At 39.3% G+C, this 16,928-nt stretch overlaps 1 protein-coding gene across 1 annotated transcript in view; it reads left to right on the forward strand.

Moving 5' to 3' along the window:
• The window catches only part of eppk1 (epiplakin 1), a 137,861-nt gene that overhangs the window by 79,376 nt on the left and 41,557 nt on the right, over positions 1 to 16,928 (forward strand). The window contains exons 5-8 of the mRNA XM_038725446.1: positions 7,390 to 7,451; positions 11,269 to 11,358; positions 13,355 to 13,432; positions 13,678 to 13,770. Of these exons, the coding sequence (XP_038581374.1) occupies positions 7,390 to 7,451; positions 11,269 to 11,358; positions 13,355 to 13,432; positions 13,678 to 13,770 (323 nt within the window). The remainder of the gene's footprint in view (positions 1 to 7,389; positions 7,452 to 11,268; positions 11,359 to 13,354; positions 13,433 to 13,677; positions 13,771 to 16,928) is intronic.

Genomic DNA, 16,928 nt, shown 5'->3' on the forward strand with positions numbered 1-16,928 from the left:
ATTATCTTTAATAACGTGTGTCTCTGTATCTCGCCTCTTGATATGATCATGTGAATAGAAATTGTGGTAAACGTTTGTTAATCTATCCTCTGAATGTGTGCCCAAGATTATCTATAATTGATCAGGTCTTCTAAATGCCTGTATTTCCATGGACTTTGACGTTTAAGTGCTGTTATGTGAGAAAATGTTTTTTTTTCTCTTAAAATAAGACTTCTCTAGAGCTTAGTGGCCAAAACCGCTGCTCTGTAAACAGTACACTGATGTACTTGCAGCCTCTGTGTGCATTTGCCATGTTGTCATGGCAGCCGTTCTCACAAATCACTCTTCCCACATTAAAAAGTGACCATGAGTCAAAACTGCAGGGCCCTATGGGACCTTGGATTTTCTTAACAGTAGTCTGAACTCACATTAGGGACTCAGAGCCAAGAAGGCTGTCAGCTACTCGTTAGACTTTAAAATGGATTATAGTAGTTTACATTTTCAAACTTTTATCATGTTTTGTAGTGCAGCTTTTCCAACAGAAGAGGGAGACAAATGGTGTTGAGCAATAACATCAACTTCTCTTTTATTGGCCTTGGCTGTCACATCTGAGGATCATAAATCCAGCGATTATCTAGTCATTTTCATAACCACAAGATTGTAAACACCATGTGTGGCTAATTATACATGTTTTTGAGTACATACTCCCTGCAAATGATACTAAAAGTGAGTTGGAGTCACCAGCCCTTTATAATGTGAGAAGACATAATGTGGGCAACTTCAGCGACAACTTTAAAGTTGGACAAGTGCCCAAGAAATGCCTCAGTTGTTTCTTGTTGGGTTCAATGAGTTTATTTTCCCTCTGCTTTTCCCCAAGCCCCCCCCCCCCCCCCCCCCTATCAGCAGCTGAGTTTGTTTTTGAAAAAGAATAAATTCCTCACTGTTATAATAACAGACAGAGAGCTCTGTCTTACTTTTAGGTAGTGCATGCTTTCATGCCCTCTTCATTGCCAGCTCCTGGTTGGAATTGCCCCTTAATGCCCTGGGGCTTCCATTCCTCACCTTGGCAAAGTTCCTTTCTGAACCTGTCCGACTTTCATACCATTATCCCTTCTATCAAAAACCCTATCAGGACCTGCTGACCAGCTGATACGTGGTGCTGGTTAACATTCCTGTCCTCAGTGGGACTGACATCGCATGCTATCACTTGCGCAGATGAACCGACAGCTCTTTGGGCTAGGTGGTGTTATCGCAGAGAGGCGGCTCCCGTGTCTGTGAGGAGGGTGGGCGCGCCCTTAGGAGGAATGCATAGACTTGCATGCTTCTCGTGGCAGACCTGTAATCATAAAACTCCTAGCAGATGTACCAACAAGTTGTTGATAGTGGTTGATACTTTTTTAAAAATCACATAATGATGTCACAGAAAAAGTGTGCCTCTTTGTCACTTTTTGAACATCATGCAAAATTGGGTTTTAACTAAAAAAATAAAAACTACTCTTACTGAAATGTCTGATTACATGATGACCTTTTTAAATCAGCAAATTTGCATCCTGTGTTTTGGGAGCTGCACATCACTGCAACAATGATAAAAGTACAGTTAGAAATTTGCAGTTTATAAGCCTTTGCACAAATTATATTTTTATACACCTTCTGGCCAACAATGATATGTTGTTTTTTTTACACATTTAACTTTGCTGTGTCTAGAGAAACTAAAGAATATGTGACTGCTGTCTGTCCTTTGTGACTGCAAGTCAAAATGTAGATACTTGGATTTGATAACACATACACAGCCTATAACGTCTAGTTCAGGTCTGGTGGAGTTGAAATATCAGCAGCTTCCATTTCTCAAGTCCCGACAAGCCACCTCCCCGTGTAGGCATCCAAAAAATCTCTCTCCTTTACAGCCATATCTGCATGGAAAATTGATGCTCCGAAGGGTTACGGGTACCTGGTGCAATGGGACATAGCTAGTTTAGAGCACCTGAATTCCTAGAGTGCAAAAGAGAATTGGTGTGTTTTGTGTTGTTGAGTGTTTGAGTTTGAGTTTGAGTTTTATTGCATGAAAAAAAGATGCAGATGTAACAATTCTCCTTTTCTTTTATCACTCATGCACATATTCTCACACGGAGCCACAATAGCTGCTTTGTGTCTGGGATAATTTTCTGCAGCAGTGTGGTTACTCAATTTTTTTGAAAGCCAAGTCTCACTACCTCTTGTCTTTTTTGTCAGTTCGCGTTACCGGCTCGACAGAAGCTTATATTCAAGATTGGATATTCATCTAAGAAAAATAATCCAAACCAAATGCTTCAAATAAAAGTTTTAGTCCCGCAGGTTGTTCTCATTAGAGATCTTTAAATGCTTCTATTCTTCCTGCTGCTGGTTTCTTTCCTGTGGACAACCTCCCTCCAAGACAAACGTCTGCTCTTTCTCTGTCATGTACAGAAACAAAACCCTCGGTGCCAGTTTCCCCTGTAATTGTGTCCTGATGGAGGAAGAGCGCTCATGCTCGAGGTTTTCTTGTGATTGTACCATGTCGAAAAATGGCTGAGGACGGAGTTTCCACTGCCTGGCTCTACTGCCTCCTGGCCTGGTCTAGTCTGTGCTCAGGAACAGGCTTTTCATTGAGGCTTGGTGGTGTTGTGTGGCATGTCCAGCCTTCTTCCACCCACCGGTGACTAGTCGTTTGTGCATATGGAGTTCAGCTGGGGTTAACAGGCTCCAGTGGAGCGTTTCTGGACAGCTTTGTCTGAAAGAGGGAACGGTCCCTTTTCTTGATCCTTTCTTGACACGCGCTAGATTTTTTTTCCTGCAGTAAGATGATCTGGGTTTAAGCCCTTGTTAAAGTGTTTCAGTTCTTACTTGAGAAATCCTAACTAGAACCAGACACTCATGCCTGTATCGATGTTTAGCATATATGATACAGCGTATATCCTTGAAAGCTGCTGTCTCACTTCTAGCTAGCTAGCTGCTATAATCAACAAGTAGAGATAGGCATTAAATTTTAGCATTCATTTATGTGCTGAGTCAGAGGCATTAATCGTGGAGGAGTAGAAACCCCACCATTTTTGGGAAGTTTTCTTACAAAGTATCGGCCTAGGATAAAAGATTTAAATGGACGCAGGACATTGCTCAAATTCAAAATTAATTGCTCTTGGGAGTTGATATATACCATTAATAAATAGTTCACGAAATTCAAAGCGTCATCATACAGTTTGCCCTCCAGTCATGATATTTTGGTGTCTATATCGTTCCCCATATTCACTGTAATTGTCATACAGACCTAACAACAGGGGTGCTGCCATTTTTGGCAGTTTTCTTGAATTTAGGACAGGGTTTATGCCATCTTAACTTAGGAAATTCTTTAGCTAGGACAGTTCTGTAATAGCTAAACTCTTATCTGATAAGATTCCTAAATGCAGTTAGGAAACATGTTTCTGTAATACCTAAATGTTATCTTAAACTGAGATAGGATTGGAAGGAAGATAGGATTTCAGACTTAGGAATTTTTTGTAATGAGACCTCTGCAGCTTATCCTGACCTCTAACCTTTCTCTAATGATGATATCCCTACACGCTCCATAAACTTAAACATTGTCATTGTTGGCAGTTGAGCTGAGTCTCTTGTTAAAAGTGACCAAAAGGGGCCATACTGCTTAGTATAAATTGACTATATTACATTAATGCTAATGATTCTCCAAAGAATGCCAACATGTTTTATAGTTGATTGATTTAATTTCTTCCAATGGCAGCCATTGCTTGGAACTTGCCATAGATTTCTAATTTGAACATTTAGTTACCTTTTTTATTTAGAAAATTTATTTTGTTTTTATTGCAGTAACTATTTAGGAGGTGTGTTTAAGGATATTATTTGGGAGCAGCTGTAGAAACGCATTGCCTTCAAAAGCTCTGCTCAAAAGCTCAGAAAACGTTCAACCTAATTTGTTTTTGTGTTTTACTGAAAGTATTTCAGTTTGACTGCCAAAGTCATGGATCACAGGAGTATTGCACAACAAGAAGCAACTGACAAGTTGTGAAATGAAGTCACACCAGGGGTATATATTTAAAACAATAAAATGTAAAGTATGTGCAATTTGTAGTTAAGCTGAAACATGCAACAGCAATAAGTTTGGGATTTTAAGACAAGTAGCAGAGTCTGAAAATCAGTCCAACTGTAACATAAACAGATACACACAAATATTACTTAAGGTCTACATATCTTTGCATTTGCATGTAATCAATGCAGAGGTCTGTTTTCGTTGGATGCTCAGGGAGTGGTCTTCAGTGAGGTGGGGTCGGGGTGTATATAAGAGGGCAGGGCCAGGGGGAGAATCTTCCCTCCCTCTCCACAGACCACTCAGTGGTGAATGACGGCTTCTGACATTGTTGCCCGCAGGCACGCATTTTGCAAGAGCTGGTGAAAAAAAAATAGCAGCATAGAATGTCAGAGACAGCAAAGGGAAGAAAAAAGGGAGGAAATCTGAATCAGTGACTTGAACACTCCCACTAAACTACAGGATCACACACTCTGAAGCAGTGTTGCAGGCCATAAGAAGAAGTCTCATAAAGTAGACAACATCTGAACCTGCAGTGGCTTCTGTTTTTTTTTTATCACTGAGTTAACTCCAGCATGGCGATGGAGCAAAGATTCAGAAACTACTCCTCTGACAGTGTGGGTAGTGACGGGGTTTTCATAGAGGAATCTTACTACCAGGGGATGCTCAAGGCCATGGATCACAGGAAAGGTAGAGTTTGTCATTGACTTTACATCATTTCAGTAGTACTGGCTGAAGTTTTATACTTTGATTCAGAAATTTAGAAAACTTTCACCACAGCTCATTGTTGCTCTATAGTATAGCTGAAATGTATAAAAGTAGATTCTATGTCTAGAACATAGAATCTACTTTTGTCTGCAGTGGTCTTCTGCCTCTCTTTTATCAAACGGGCCACGCCCCTTTATGTGTCATGGCCTTTCCTCATTTTATTGGTCAACTGTACTGACACCCATTTTGTGACCAAAGACTAAGCAGTAAGATGTCTGACAGTACTTGCTTTCATATTACTAGTTTGGTTCAGAAGGTAACTTCTGATCTGCATCTTTGCAGCTCAGAAGAAAGGCCGCCTGTTACACTGAAGAAGTGAAATATAACTTTACTTGCAGAATGACTGGTTGTTTTCTCAAACTATTGCACTTCATTGCTTCAAACTATTGCATTTCAAACTATCTGACAAATCTAAATTATATTACAAATACATTTCCCTCTATGTGTTACAGTTGCATTATTCAATAACAGACCAATGATTTGCAGATATCACGCAGCCACACTGCGATGTGCAAACAATGTTCTTTCTGGAGACCTGATATCTCTCACCTCATCATAAGAGTTTCTTTGACTCTGAGGATGAAAGGAAACATCCACATCTCTGTCTGCCGCTCCAGGCTACAAAACTCACCCAAGCAAACACATTATTTGTAAGAGGGATCAGTAAAGTTGGCTTGTCTTTGTCATGTATTTCACTGGTTTGAGTTGTGGAATGTCAAGTGCAGCTTTTGTATAACAGTTAACATGCAAACAGTTTGTTGCAGGACATGTGTTCTACAGGACAATGCTTTTTCTCTTTTTTCATCACACATACTCAGCCTGGATGCAAATTCATGTTCATGATTGAATTAAATAGTTTGTCTCTGCTTTTAAGGTTTATGTCACTTCTCTGTTTAGAGTCTGAAATAGTCACGAGCGTGTTTGTGACTCATCCACATAATGCCACCCTGCCATGGGCGTTGGCACCACAGGATGTCGTCTTCTTTGGTTTCTCTGTTCCCTCTTCATTTGATCACTTCTGTTCTATGAGCTTTGATCTCAGTTCCTATTCAGACAACGTAATCACGCTCCTAACACTGTGACTGACTAACCCTAATCAAACATGATGGTGTTAACTAATTTAAAAATCTGCAGCAGTAAAATCACATGGTGTTGACTCTTAATTAAAAGCTTTTTTTCAAAGACAGACATGCTTTGTTACCTCACACATGCCTCTGTGTTTGATCACCACCCTCATCACTTACTGAAGCACCACGGAGAAGAGGTGAAAGTGTTCTGTTGGGTGGTTATCTCTGCAGAGTATCAGCATGGTTGAAATAATTCAGAGAAAACATTGCACAATAAATACAGTACCTGCTGGTATGTGAAAGGCTTGTTTCGATTTATCAGACCGTGATTACAAGGTAGAACATGTTCCTCTAGAGGTGTTAATCTGTCGGAGGTAATTTACTTGTGTTTCACCTGACAAGTGCAACACCTTTTTTTCCCATTGTTTTGATGGACTGACTTTAAACCACCAGTACAGCCACTTTCTGTGTCACCTTAAGTATCTTCTGCTGTCTCTGTTCATGTCACATGTTCAGCGCACTGGTTTCTGGCTTTGGGGAAGCACAAATATTTATCAGACCGTTTATTACTCTGAGAAAAATGTTTTTATGATGTTTCCTTGTATGGGGGGACCATAGCTGGGGTTTTGATGTTTTAGATCATTAAATACAAATGTTTTCTGCAAACCAGCTTCTAAAGCAGTGGTTTCCAACTCATGGGTCAGGACCCTTCTTAGGGGTCACAAAGTAAGTCTTAGGGGTTGTGGGATTTTAGATGGGAAATAGATGGGAAGCAGATACAACACAAAATTCTGTTCTAATTCCAATTTCTGCTTTTTTCTTGTGTATAACATATACACATGAACTGTCTCAGGCCTCTAAAATGTATAAAAATAAATCAGTCTAAGAAGTAAAAGTTCCCCATCAGCTAACTGATCACAACTCAGTGCAACCTGTGATGATGGGAAACAAGTAGACTTTTCTTTCTCTGAAGAAGTAATAGATCAAAATGTTTGGGAATCCTTGTTCTAAAGTACACAACCTTATAGTTTGCGATCCTCCAGACAGCTTTTAATGTAATTCATTACACTACACAGAATTCATTTGCAGAGACTTTGAGCTTACTTGAGATAGGTAATCATCTCAGTGAACATTGTAGGTTGTGTTATTTTTGCATGGGAATCTATATTTTCAATATTGGTGGCCAAACAGCAACTTACATGAAATGGCCAAATTCACATGACTCTAAAAGCATTATCAATTGCACCAGACAATAGAAGTGTCTTGATCTTGATCAAAGTTAAGTTAATATGGAACAACAACCTTTAATTAAAAAAATAAGACAAAATATTCACAGTAATGGATCATTTATCTCAAGCAAGTTTTATGTCTCTGTAACCTCAGTTTTATAGCATGTGGATAATAATGGAAACCAGAGGTTTGCTGGAAGGCTAGAAATTCATAAACCAGTATGTTTTGAAATAAAAATTCAGCAGTAATGTTGCTGTACATGATGTAGCTTCTGTTTGATCTGTCACTCCACAGATGAACGGGACCGAGTTCAGAAAAAGACCTTCACAAAATGGGTCAACAAGCACCTGATGAAGGTAAGAGCCCACAACACAAATACTTCACAACAAATGTACATACGACTAGATTATGAAACTGAAAAAAAGTGTTTTCACTTGCTGCTCATTTGGAGCATGTAACTCAGTGAGAATGACTCCAGCTGTCCTTAAATGACGATAAAGTTTGTTCTGTTTTAAGTCAAATTCCAGCAGTTCCTTTCATATCCCACCTGGTTATAATAGCTTAGATTACACAAAGACGTTTCTTTTGTAGATAATGGGCATTCTGATCTAACCGAGTCTGGAAAAAGTTACCTGAAAGCTTCAACAGTTAAACTGGAAAGAGAGTACAAAGCAAAATCCAATTTTCATTCCCCGCACTCTCTTGAAAAAAGTGAAACGCTTTGGAAAAGGTGAAAAACATTATACAAATAACTTCTCCGCACATCCACACATGCTATTTGTGTTATCTTTATGCGTTTTAGGGAGTGAGTCACTAACACCTGGCCTCACTTTAGCTGGCGCTCAGGAACAGTGGCATGATCGTGGGCCGGGTTTGGTCAGGTTTCACATCTGGATTCCAGACTGTCAGGGCGGCTTCTCGGAGCTCTGCAGGGGAACAGGAAGCTCCGGGACTGAACTCCTACACTGGATGTGGGGTCCACTGCTAAATATGTTTGCAGCCTTGATACTATAAGGAAAAACTTGTAAAGCGTTCTGGCCCATGACCCTTAGAAAGGATATACTTTCTACTGCATATGTAGTATGCAAGTCCCTGATCTAAGTAGTAAGCTAAATGACTGCAGCTGCAGTAACTTCAGTATTTCCATATCAGTTAATTAGTGCTGAAACGAAGAAAATCTATAGACTACAACTGATCATTTAAGTGATTTATCAAGCAAAACATTCACTGGTTCCAGCTTTTAAATGAGAGCATATGCTGCTTTTATTTTTTTATTATCGTGAATATTTTTGTTTTTTGTATTTTTGGTTAGACAAAACAAGCAACTTGTAAAGGGCATTTTTTCTCATTTTATAGACTAAAAGATTCATTATTGAATCTACTCAATAATTATACTAACTACATAAAAACAGAGTAATCAACAACAAAAATGGTCATTATTTGCAGCCCTACAGATGCTTTCCTCTTTAGTTAATCAGTTTGTTACAGTCAAATGAATGTATCATTTAATCAGCTAAACAACACAAATAATAACAAATACTTTTAAAATGATAACAGAGCCTGGAGTTTGAAGAAAATCATTCTCATCTCATCTGAAGCTGTTATCTGCAAAGTTTTGATGATTTTGCTTAAAAGTTGGCTAAAACACTCAGTTATCATAAGGACAATCAATCAATGTTCTACCGACTCATTGAGCTCATCAGTGGGAAGGAATTTTGTTTACCATTTTGAGGTGTTGAGTAGGACTGCAACTAACAATTCATTTCATTATTTGTTAATTGATTATTAATCATTTAGTCTATGAAATGTTAAAAATAGTGGTAGAATGCTCCCAGTGCTGCCTTCAATTTACTTGTTTTGTCCAGCCAACAGCCCAAAACATAAAGATATTCTGTTTACTATCATATATGACAAAGAAAACAGCAAATCCTTACATTTGGGAAAATGAAACCAGAGAGTGTTTAGCTTGAAGGTTTTTTTTTAAATTAAAAATGACTTAATCGATTATTAAAGTAGTTGCAGATTCATTTTCTGTTGACCGACTCATCGATTAATTGACTAATTGTTGCAGCTCTAGTCTTGTTTAAATACTACCAGCAGGAAAAAGGCAGAAGCATACTGATAAACATAAATGAAACATTTTTGGTCACAATTTATAAATTGTCTTGTGACATCTATAAGAGGAGAAGAGCATGTGAGAGAGGACATTTCTGTAAGACACTGAACTAAAAACTACCCTGTAAACAGCTCATGAACTGTAATGTTATGACATCAAGAAAAGAAGACACCCATGTATTTTGTCTATAATAGGGATCTCTCAGGTTCCAAGTAATAATAGACTATTTAAATTACATAAAATACAAACACAAATTGCAGTTGTGTTTTTACTGAACTTCATTTATATACTGTAGCCGTGTTTTCAGGGAACGTTTTTAGCACCTGTTAAACTGAAGCACAGCGTGGCTGTACCTGAAATGTTTCGGCAGTCTTACTGCAGCTCAACCGACACATTCAGGTCGATGAATCTTTGTTTTCACACGGGAACTGAAGTGTGTTAAACTGTGAGGAATGTCTGTTGGTCCTCCATGTGCGTCCTGTGACACGGGGCTCTGTTCGGGATGACTCACAGGCTTTTGTCGTCAGTCGTTGTTTCTTTGTCTGGAAATCCCTCAGATTTGGGTCCAAAAGACTTGAGCGGGTCGGCGATTTGGCTGCCCTCAAGGAGTTTTGGACTCGTGGTCACAAAAGAGTCATGGGATTAAACTATGAGGCCAGGAACATTTCCGTGGTCTCTTCAGATTATGCAGAATGGAAACCGGACATTATTCTGTGTTTTATGTATCACGCTGCAATCTAGATCAGATTACAAGAGCTGAAACAGATTTACATTCATAAAAATAATACTGAAAACTGTTGTAAAAAGTTGTTTGGATGGTGACTAAAAAAAGAAGCCGTCTTTGTCTAACATCTGTCAAGTCAAATCAGCGTCTGCGTGTTTGTCTTTTGTTCTTCTTCTCCTTCACGAGTCCCTGCAGTTTTATATTTTCTCTCATCAAACTGTTTCTTCTTTCCATCCTTCATCCTGTCCTCCCATCCTTTCCCATCAGCACTGGAAGGCAGAGGTAGGTGCTGTCTGTGAGCAGAGTGCTGAGTGGACACATTCATTTCTGCCTGCATGTTTGTGTTAACATTTTAAACCTCTCTCACTACACCATACTTTACATGAGCTCCTTAGATGCTAACCTCTGACCCTTTCTACCTTCATTTTAACACTTGAACTGCTGTAAGGGCCATTTCTGCAGTGTAACTTATCTTTACATGTTCTATACTCAGTTTAATAGCTAATAAATAAATATTACATATAGAGTAAAGTTAATAAAGCACTAGGGGACATGCATCAAGTCTACATGGAGTAGCTAGTCTTGTTAGAGAGTCTCATTATTGATTTTTTTGCAAACTGCTAACTGACTTTATTTCTGCTATTAAGGGACACAGCAAAATCACCACATGTGAGGTGCCTAGAAATTCCCACCCTTGAGGTGATGCATCAAGATATCGAATGGAATCGAAATCGTTGACCTGATAGTTGTAACCGAATCGAATTGAATCGTGAGACCAGTGAAGATGCACACCCCTAGCGATCACCCAATCTGTCCTTTGAAATCATTTGTTACATTTTGCAGACCCACATTATGGTACAGCTTTACCCTGTCGTACCTATAATAGCTGTGTGTTCACGGCTTTTCTATGCAATTAGGGATTAAAGCACTTTTTAGTACACTCACTTTTGTTTTTGTGGTTGAGATGATATGGTGTTTGATAACCACTGATCATCTAACTTTCCATTGTTAACCAAGTCGTCTCAAACAATACTTTACCCAGTGTGGACCCAGTTGCCACTGCAGAAGGCAGACAGTAACTCCTGTGCCTCATTGTTGTGTGTAGGTTCCCTTTAAGTTGCTTTATTTATTTTTAGGTGACATTAAGGGATTAAGTCAAACGTGTCTGTGCCTAATGTGAAATTCCCGTTATTAGTGTTAAGGTGGTCGTCAGTTCCTGTACTGTTTTGTATCATGTGTGAACGCAAACGCAGTGGTTCACCACCACCGCTGACATGATGGGAGACTGATTGATTTCTCCCATGTTGTGAACTCTCCCTTCTTCTCTCCTCAGGCCCAGAGACATATCACTGACCTGTACGAGGACCTCAGAGATGGACACAACCTCATCTCCCTGCTGGAGGTGCTCTCTGGAGAGACACTGGTGAGCTTTGGTGGACTTTAACTTTCAGATTTTAGGACCTCTGCTTCTGCTGTAACCCTCTGTCCTGTCCAAACCTTTCGTATTGCCCCTGCTCCCCTGTCCTAATGACTTAATTTGCTGTTATATTTGTTGTATTGTCCACTCTACTTGTAACCTGAACTGTTCTAAATGTTTTCAGTCAGTTATTATTGTGGTTGTTTTCTTGTCTCCACTCTTGCATGTGTTGACTTTGATTCTTTCAAGATTTATGGACATTTCAGAACATGCTGAGGTTATGCGCACTCTTTTACTTTACTTGTCTTAGCACTGTTTTTTTGGGGAACACACCTTGTGGTGTAACCTTAAAACACTAATTTTTATTCTTTGCTTCCATCTCTTAACCTTTCTGCACTGACTTGTTTGACACCTGGTTTTTCCTTTATCTAATTCCTGTCTGCTGACCTTTGCCCTGACCTTTCCCCCTTTGCCTCTGCCTTCCTCTCTTGCGATGCTCTCTTGCTGTGGTAGCCGAGGGAACGTGACGTTGTGAGGAACGTGCGGTTGGTGAGTGGCGCCTGGACTGTGGCTGGCCGCCTTCTCGGGCGTGGCATGTGTCACCACCCCAGGTGGCTTCTGGGTTGTGCATGATGACAAGTCACACTCCCTGTATTGTCCCCTTTCTGTATCACCATTGTCCTCCTCCATTTTAGCAGTGAGCTAGCAGCGTCATATAAGGACATAAGAAGTGCCCGTAGAGGTTTTAGTGGAATCATTTCTGCAGTTTTATGGTTGTGATTTTTTGTATATGAAGTTGAGTAATCACATATTTTAAATTAAAGTAAAATTTCATTAAGAAGGGAAGAGTGTGTCCTTGAGAAAAAGTACTGTCCATGACCCTAATGTAACTGTTTATTCCTGCCTAGTTAAAGGACCATACTATTTGAGGAAATCTTTTTCATAAGTAGAATTGTAATATTGACCTAATCCTTTGTCTTGTGGATTTGATTCTCTGACAACAAGGTTCATGAAATGCTTTTCATCAGTGGTTCATGCCTGAATGCACAGACAAGGAAATGTTTAACAAAATACTTCCTGTGTGCATCTGCATCACCAGGAAATGATAATGTAATTGCGATTAAATAAATAAATAAATGTGACTCAGTTCTATGAATTATCTCAAAGACATATACCGTCTCTGCGAATTGATTATCAAACTTTATTTAATAGCTGCAGGTTGGCTCGTGGAAATTATAAATTGTTATTTTATACTCTGAAAGCTTGCACAAGTAGTAGTTACTACATCTACAAACCACTGGTATGGTAAATTGTCAAACTGAATTTTCAAGTCAAGGTTCAAGCCTTGGGTTCCCTCACTGAAAGCAAAGGCAATCACTGCAAGTTGAGATGTTGGCTAATTCTGCAACAAAGCTTCATACTGGCTTGAAGCTTAAAATGTGGAGCACCAATGCATGTCTTGGCCATCAGTCCTGGGATAAGTGTCCTGTGCAGGTTTAGAAATTGTGGATGTCTGTGGATTCTGCTTGATTGGACTGCGCTAAAGATAAAACCCAAGGGCAATATAAGATGTAGAAGGTTGGTTTCATAGGGTGCAGGAAAAAAAGTTGATTGTAGTTCTCAAAGAAAATGAGGATTGTGACTGATGATTGGGGAAACCACTGAGGCTGTGTATCATTCATTATCATGCTTTCACCTGCAGACATCCTGGCTGGTTTGTTAATGCATTTCAGGGTCATTTAGTGGTCTGGTGTCTGGCCAAACGCTTTGATCACAACCACGCAGAATTTGAATCACACTTCAAATTTGCTATATTTTAGTTTTAAGTTAAGACCATGACTGTAATGTTTTAGACAGTAGAATAGATTTTTTCTTTAAACACAAAAGGTGTTGTTGGACACTGAAACACCTGTTCCTCAGTCATGGGGTTCTTACTGTTTGTTGATCATTGAAACCTCATATGTTGCCTCCTCCTGATGTTTGATCTTCTCGGCTCTTACAGCCACGGGAGAAAGGCCGGATGCGCTTCCACAAGCTGCAGAACGTACAGATCGCCCTGGACTTTCTCAAACACAGACAGGTCAGAAAATAATTACATTTTTGATATATCAAATGTGCATTTTGATTTAGTTTTCCTCCTTGTAGAGTTTTGTTTTATTTACCTTTTTCTTTGATTGTTTTAATTCAGGAAAAATATTGTGATAAGCGCCGCATAGTTTTATCTCATTGTCTGATATACAGTTTGCTCCCCATCTCTTTACTGTGCAAATAAACTTAAACTAAAAACTCACCATTCAGTTGTAATGGTATTCATGCCCCTTTCAGGTCAAACTGGTCAACATCAGAAACGACGACATTGCAGATGGAAACCCCAAGCTGACCCTGGGGCTGATATGGACCATCATCCTTCACTTCCAGGTAACATGGGACACTTTTAAGGGCTACCTTTGGTATAAATCACTGTATTGTGGCAGTGAAGTTAAAATAGCCCATTTTAAAGAAAGTATCAGACACAAAAACTTGCATTTACTTGCATTTTGCTTATATTCAAAGTGGACTGACTGAGTCATGTTTGGAACAGCTGAATCACATTTCCTGAAGTACATGTCGTGTTTATCTTTTAAACTGCACATTGGCACTTAAGTGCATAAGATCAAACTCTTCCATTGCATGAGTAACATGCATTTTATACAGTTTACCATCATCACATTGTGATTAGGTTGCTTCCGCAGTACGGTAAGGAAAATCAGAGTGCTGTTCCCTCTTTGCGGTTCAATCAGCCACAGTTTAGCCTGATGTTGACACAGCAGTTACAGTACAGTGGAGTCCAACAGTCAGTCATTTCCAAATGGGCTTTATTGGACATTTGGCAGCACTTACGCTCTTATACACAACTACCACCACTTCTCCTGTCCTTCGGTGCACACAGTCTAAACAGTGAAAAAAGCTATTCATTCATTTTTAAAGAAGCATGTTCACAATCACAAGCCTTTTAAAAAAAAAAATACTATTTTCTGTGGTCCTGTGCAACTCTATATGTTGCCATTAAATCTATATAAAACCTTGTTCTCAAACATAAACATAAAATTGCCCATACCACCTATTGCTGCAAAGGCCTCATTGGAGGAAAGCATTCGTCAGTGGGCAGATGTGTTCCTGATGGGGAAGAGGCGTGTTTGGATATTCTTTTAGCAGATGGTTTAGCAGATTTTGGAAGAAAGACTGGGAGTACATGAAGATTCTTTGATGCTATAATGGGTAAGATGGTTACACTGGGATGTGGATGTGGGCTCCTTTTCCTCATCCAGTGTGACTCAGTGATTCCCTTGAGAAAGCTGACAGGAGACGTGGGCGTGACAGCTCAGGACCTCAGAAACTTGAAACTGCAGTGGAAGCTTGAGAAATAATCTCCCACCATTTGTTTTAAATTATATTAAATAAATGTAAATACCTTTTGAGAGGGACATTTTGTCTTTGCTGTTCAAGAGATTAACGACAAAACTTCCATGTAGATACATTTAGGCTGTGTTCACAATGCAGGCCTTAATGCTCAATTCTGATTTAGTGCTCAGATCTCTCTCTCTCTCTTATGGCTTTTGTGGAGCTTTTTTTCATTTAACGCGGCTCCATCTAGCGCAGAATTGTGACAACATCCTCTCTAGAGTGACAGATCAGAGTCGCATGAATTCCGATCTGACTGTACAGACTGAGGTTGCATTTTTAAAAATCTGAGCTGTATCTGATTTGGACCACATATTAAAGTGGCTCAAATCCGAACTGGAAAAGATCAGATTCCATGTGACTTGGGCTGTTTACACTGTTCAAAATCAGATCTGAATCACATATGAACAGAAAAATTGGATTTGGGTCACATTGATCTTTGGCCTGCAGTCTGTATGCAGCCTTTTGCCTGTAGTCTGTACGCAGCCTTAGTCATCAGGCAGCTATTATCGCTTCAGAAAAACCCATAATCTCTTTGTTTTGGCACATGCTAGTAATCACAAACAATGGTGAATTTCCTCTGAGCTCCCCAGGTGCAGGTTGCAGTTTACTGATACGCAGGTGACTAGTATAAATAATGGGCCTGCTTCGTGACAGAAAGAGTTGGGATTCTCCCAACACTCGTAAAAAGAGGCTGCGAGGGCGGAGGTCCTGTTTCCATTCAGCTTCTGAGTCACTTTGTGCCCACGTCCACACTGCAGCACCGGGGTTTCCCTTCTGGAGAGAAAATAGCATCCTCCACCCTTTCTTAAAAAAAGAAAAGTACTGTAAGTGAAATTCTTAGTTCTGCTATGACTCATGAGCATACAGAATATTAGATAGTTGTAATAAAGCCACATTTTCACATAAGACATTCATCAGGACTAGAAATTGCAAACTTCACCTAATGCATAACGTGCAGCAACTAATATAAAGTTGATTTACCTAATTTTTCAGATGTTTTTCTGGTCTTTTCTATGAGTAGACACCAAATATTCAAACAGAAGTTGCAGATATTTATTTTGAGCTGATCAGAGCCCTGAGTAGGTGGAGTTTTCTGCATCAAGACAAAGTCAAATAAAAACCCATACATAACTTAAAAAGGTTTTCTGTTAAACTTTTTAGAATGTGTGCCCAGTTTTATGGATAGCCCCATCCATCTAGTACATCAGGCAGACCAAAACAAATACCAAGGACTTTTTATAAGTACCGTTTGTACATCTGATTATAGATATGGGACAGGCAGCAGCTACTGGGTAATGGATTGATGTAGACATCAAAATCAAATTGTTACATTGTGTCAACACAGTGCTGAAAGTTACCTTGTAAAAGACATCTGTATTGATTAAACCTGTAGTTTGTTTTGTAGTCTGTCGTCTTTCACGTAAAAAAGAAAATATTGCCGAGGGATTTTTTAGTAGTGTGTTCAGAGCATAACCTCGGAGCTATTAAAAAAGAACTAGTCCGTGGGGGTTCTGTTACACAGTCGAACATTCATCTACAGCACACAAAGTGTTTATTGAGAGTTTTTGTTTGGAACAGTTTAACTTTATCAGATCAGTGACTCATAGAAGTTTTCACTCTTATGATTTCTATTTTGCTCACATATAACCACACAGCATTTTTGTTTGCCTCCAAAACAGTGAGTTTAATGGATTTCACGTGCCCTTCAAGTAAAAGTGGTGCTTGTTATTTGAGGTTTAAAATGTGACTCATCTCAAGTCTGGAAGAAATCAGTGGTCAACTGGGAAAGTTTTCCTACGCTTCAACAAACACTTCAATCATATACAATACAGGAATATCAAAGACACTGTGAATGGTAGCTTTTGTTATGATGATTAGGAACAACTCTGTTTTGGTTGTGGGTTGTTTAATTTGCCTTACAAAAAAAGTGACTTCCAAGAAGATCGTTAAAACTCAAAAGGAACCAGATCTAAATATCATCAGAATGCAGCCCTGCCCAAAATGCAGCTAAAAAGAGCTGCAGTGCGAGTGCTCAGAGATAAAAAAAAAAAAAAAGAAGAAATGACATATAAATAAGTTTACTATCTGCTCAATCTGCACCCTATATCGCTGATTATGTGCACCGTCTCCTC

This window comes from Micropterus salmoides, unplaced genomic scaffold, assembly GCF_014851395.1.
Source record: "Micropterus salmoides isolate LMB-PRFRI ecotype aquatic unplaced genomic scaffold, ASM1485139v1 Ms_hic_scaffold_17, whole genome shotgun sequence".
NCBI classification, from domain to species: Eukaryota; Metazoa; Chordata; class Actinopteri; order Centrarchiformes; family Centrarchidae; genus Micropterus; species Micropterus salmoides.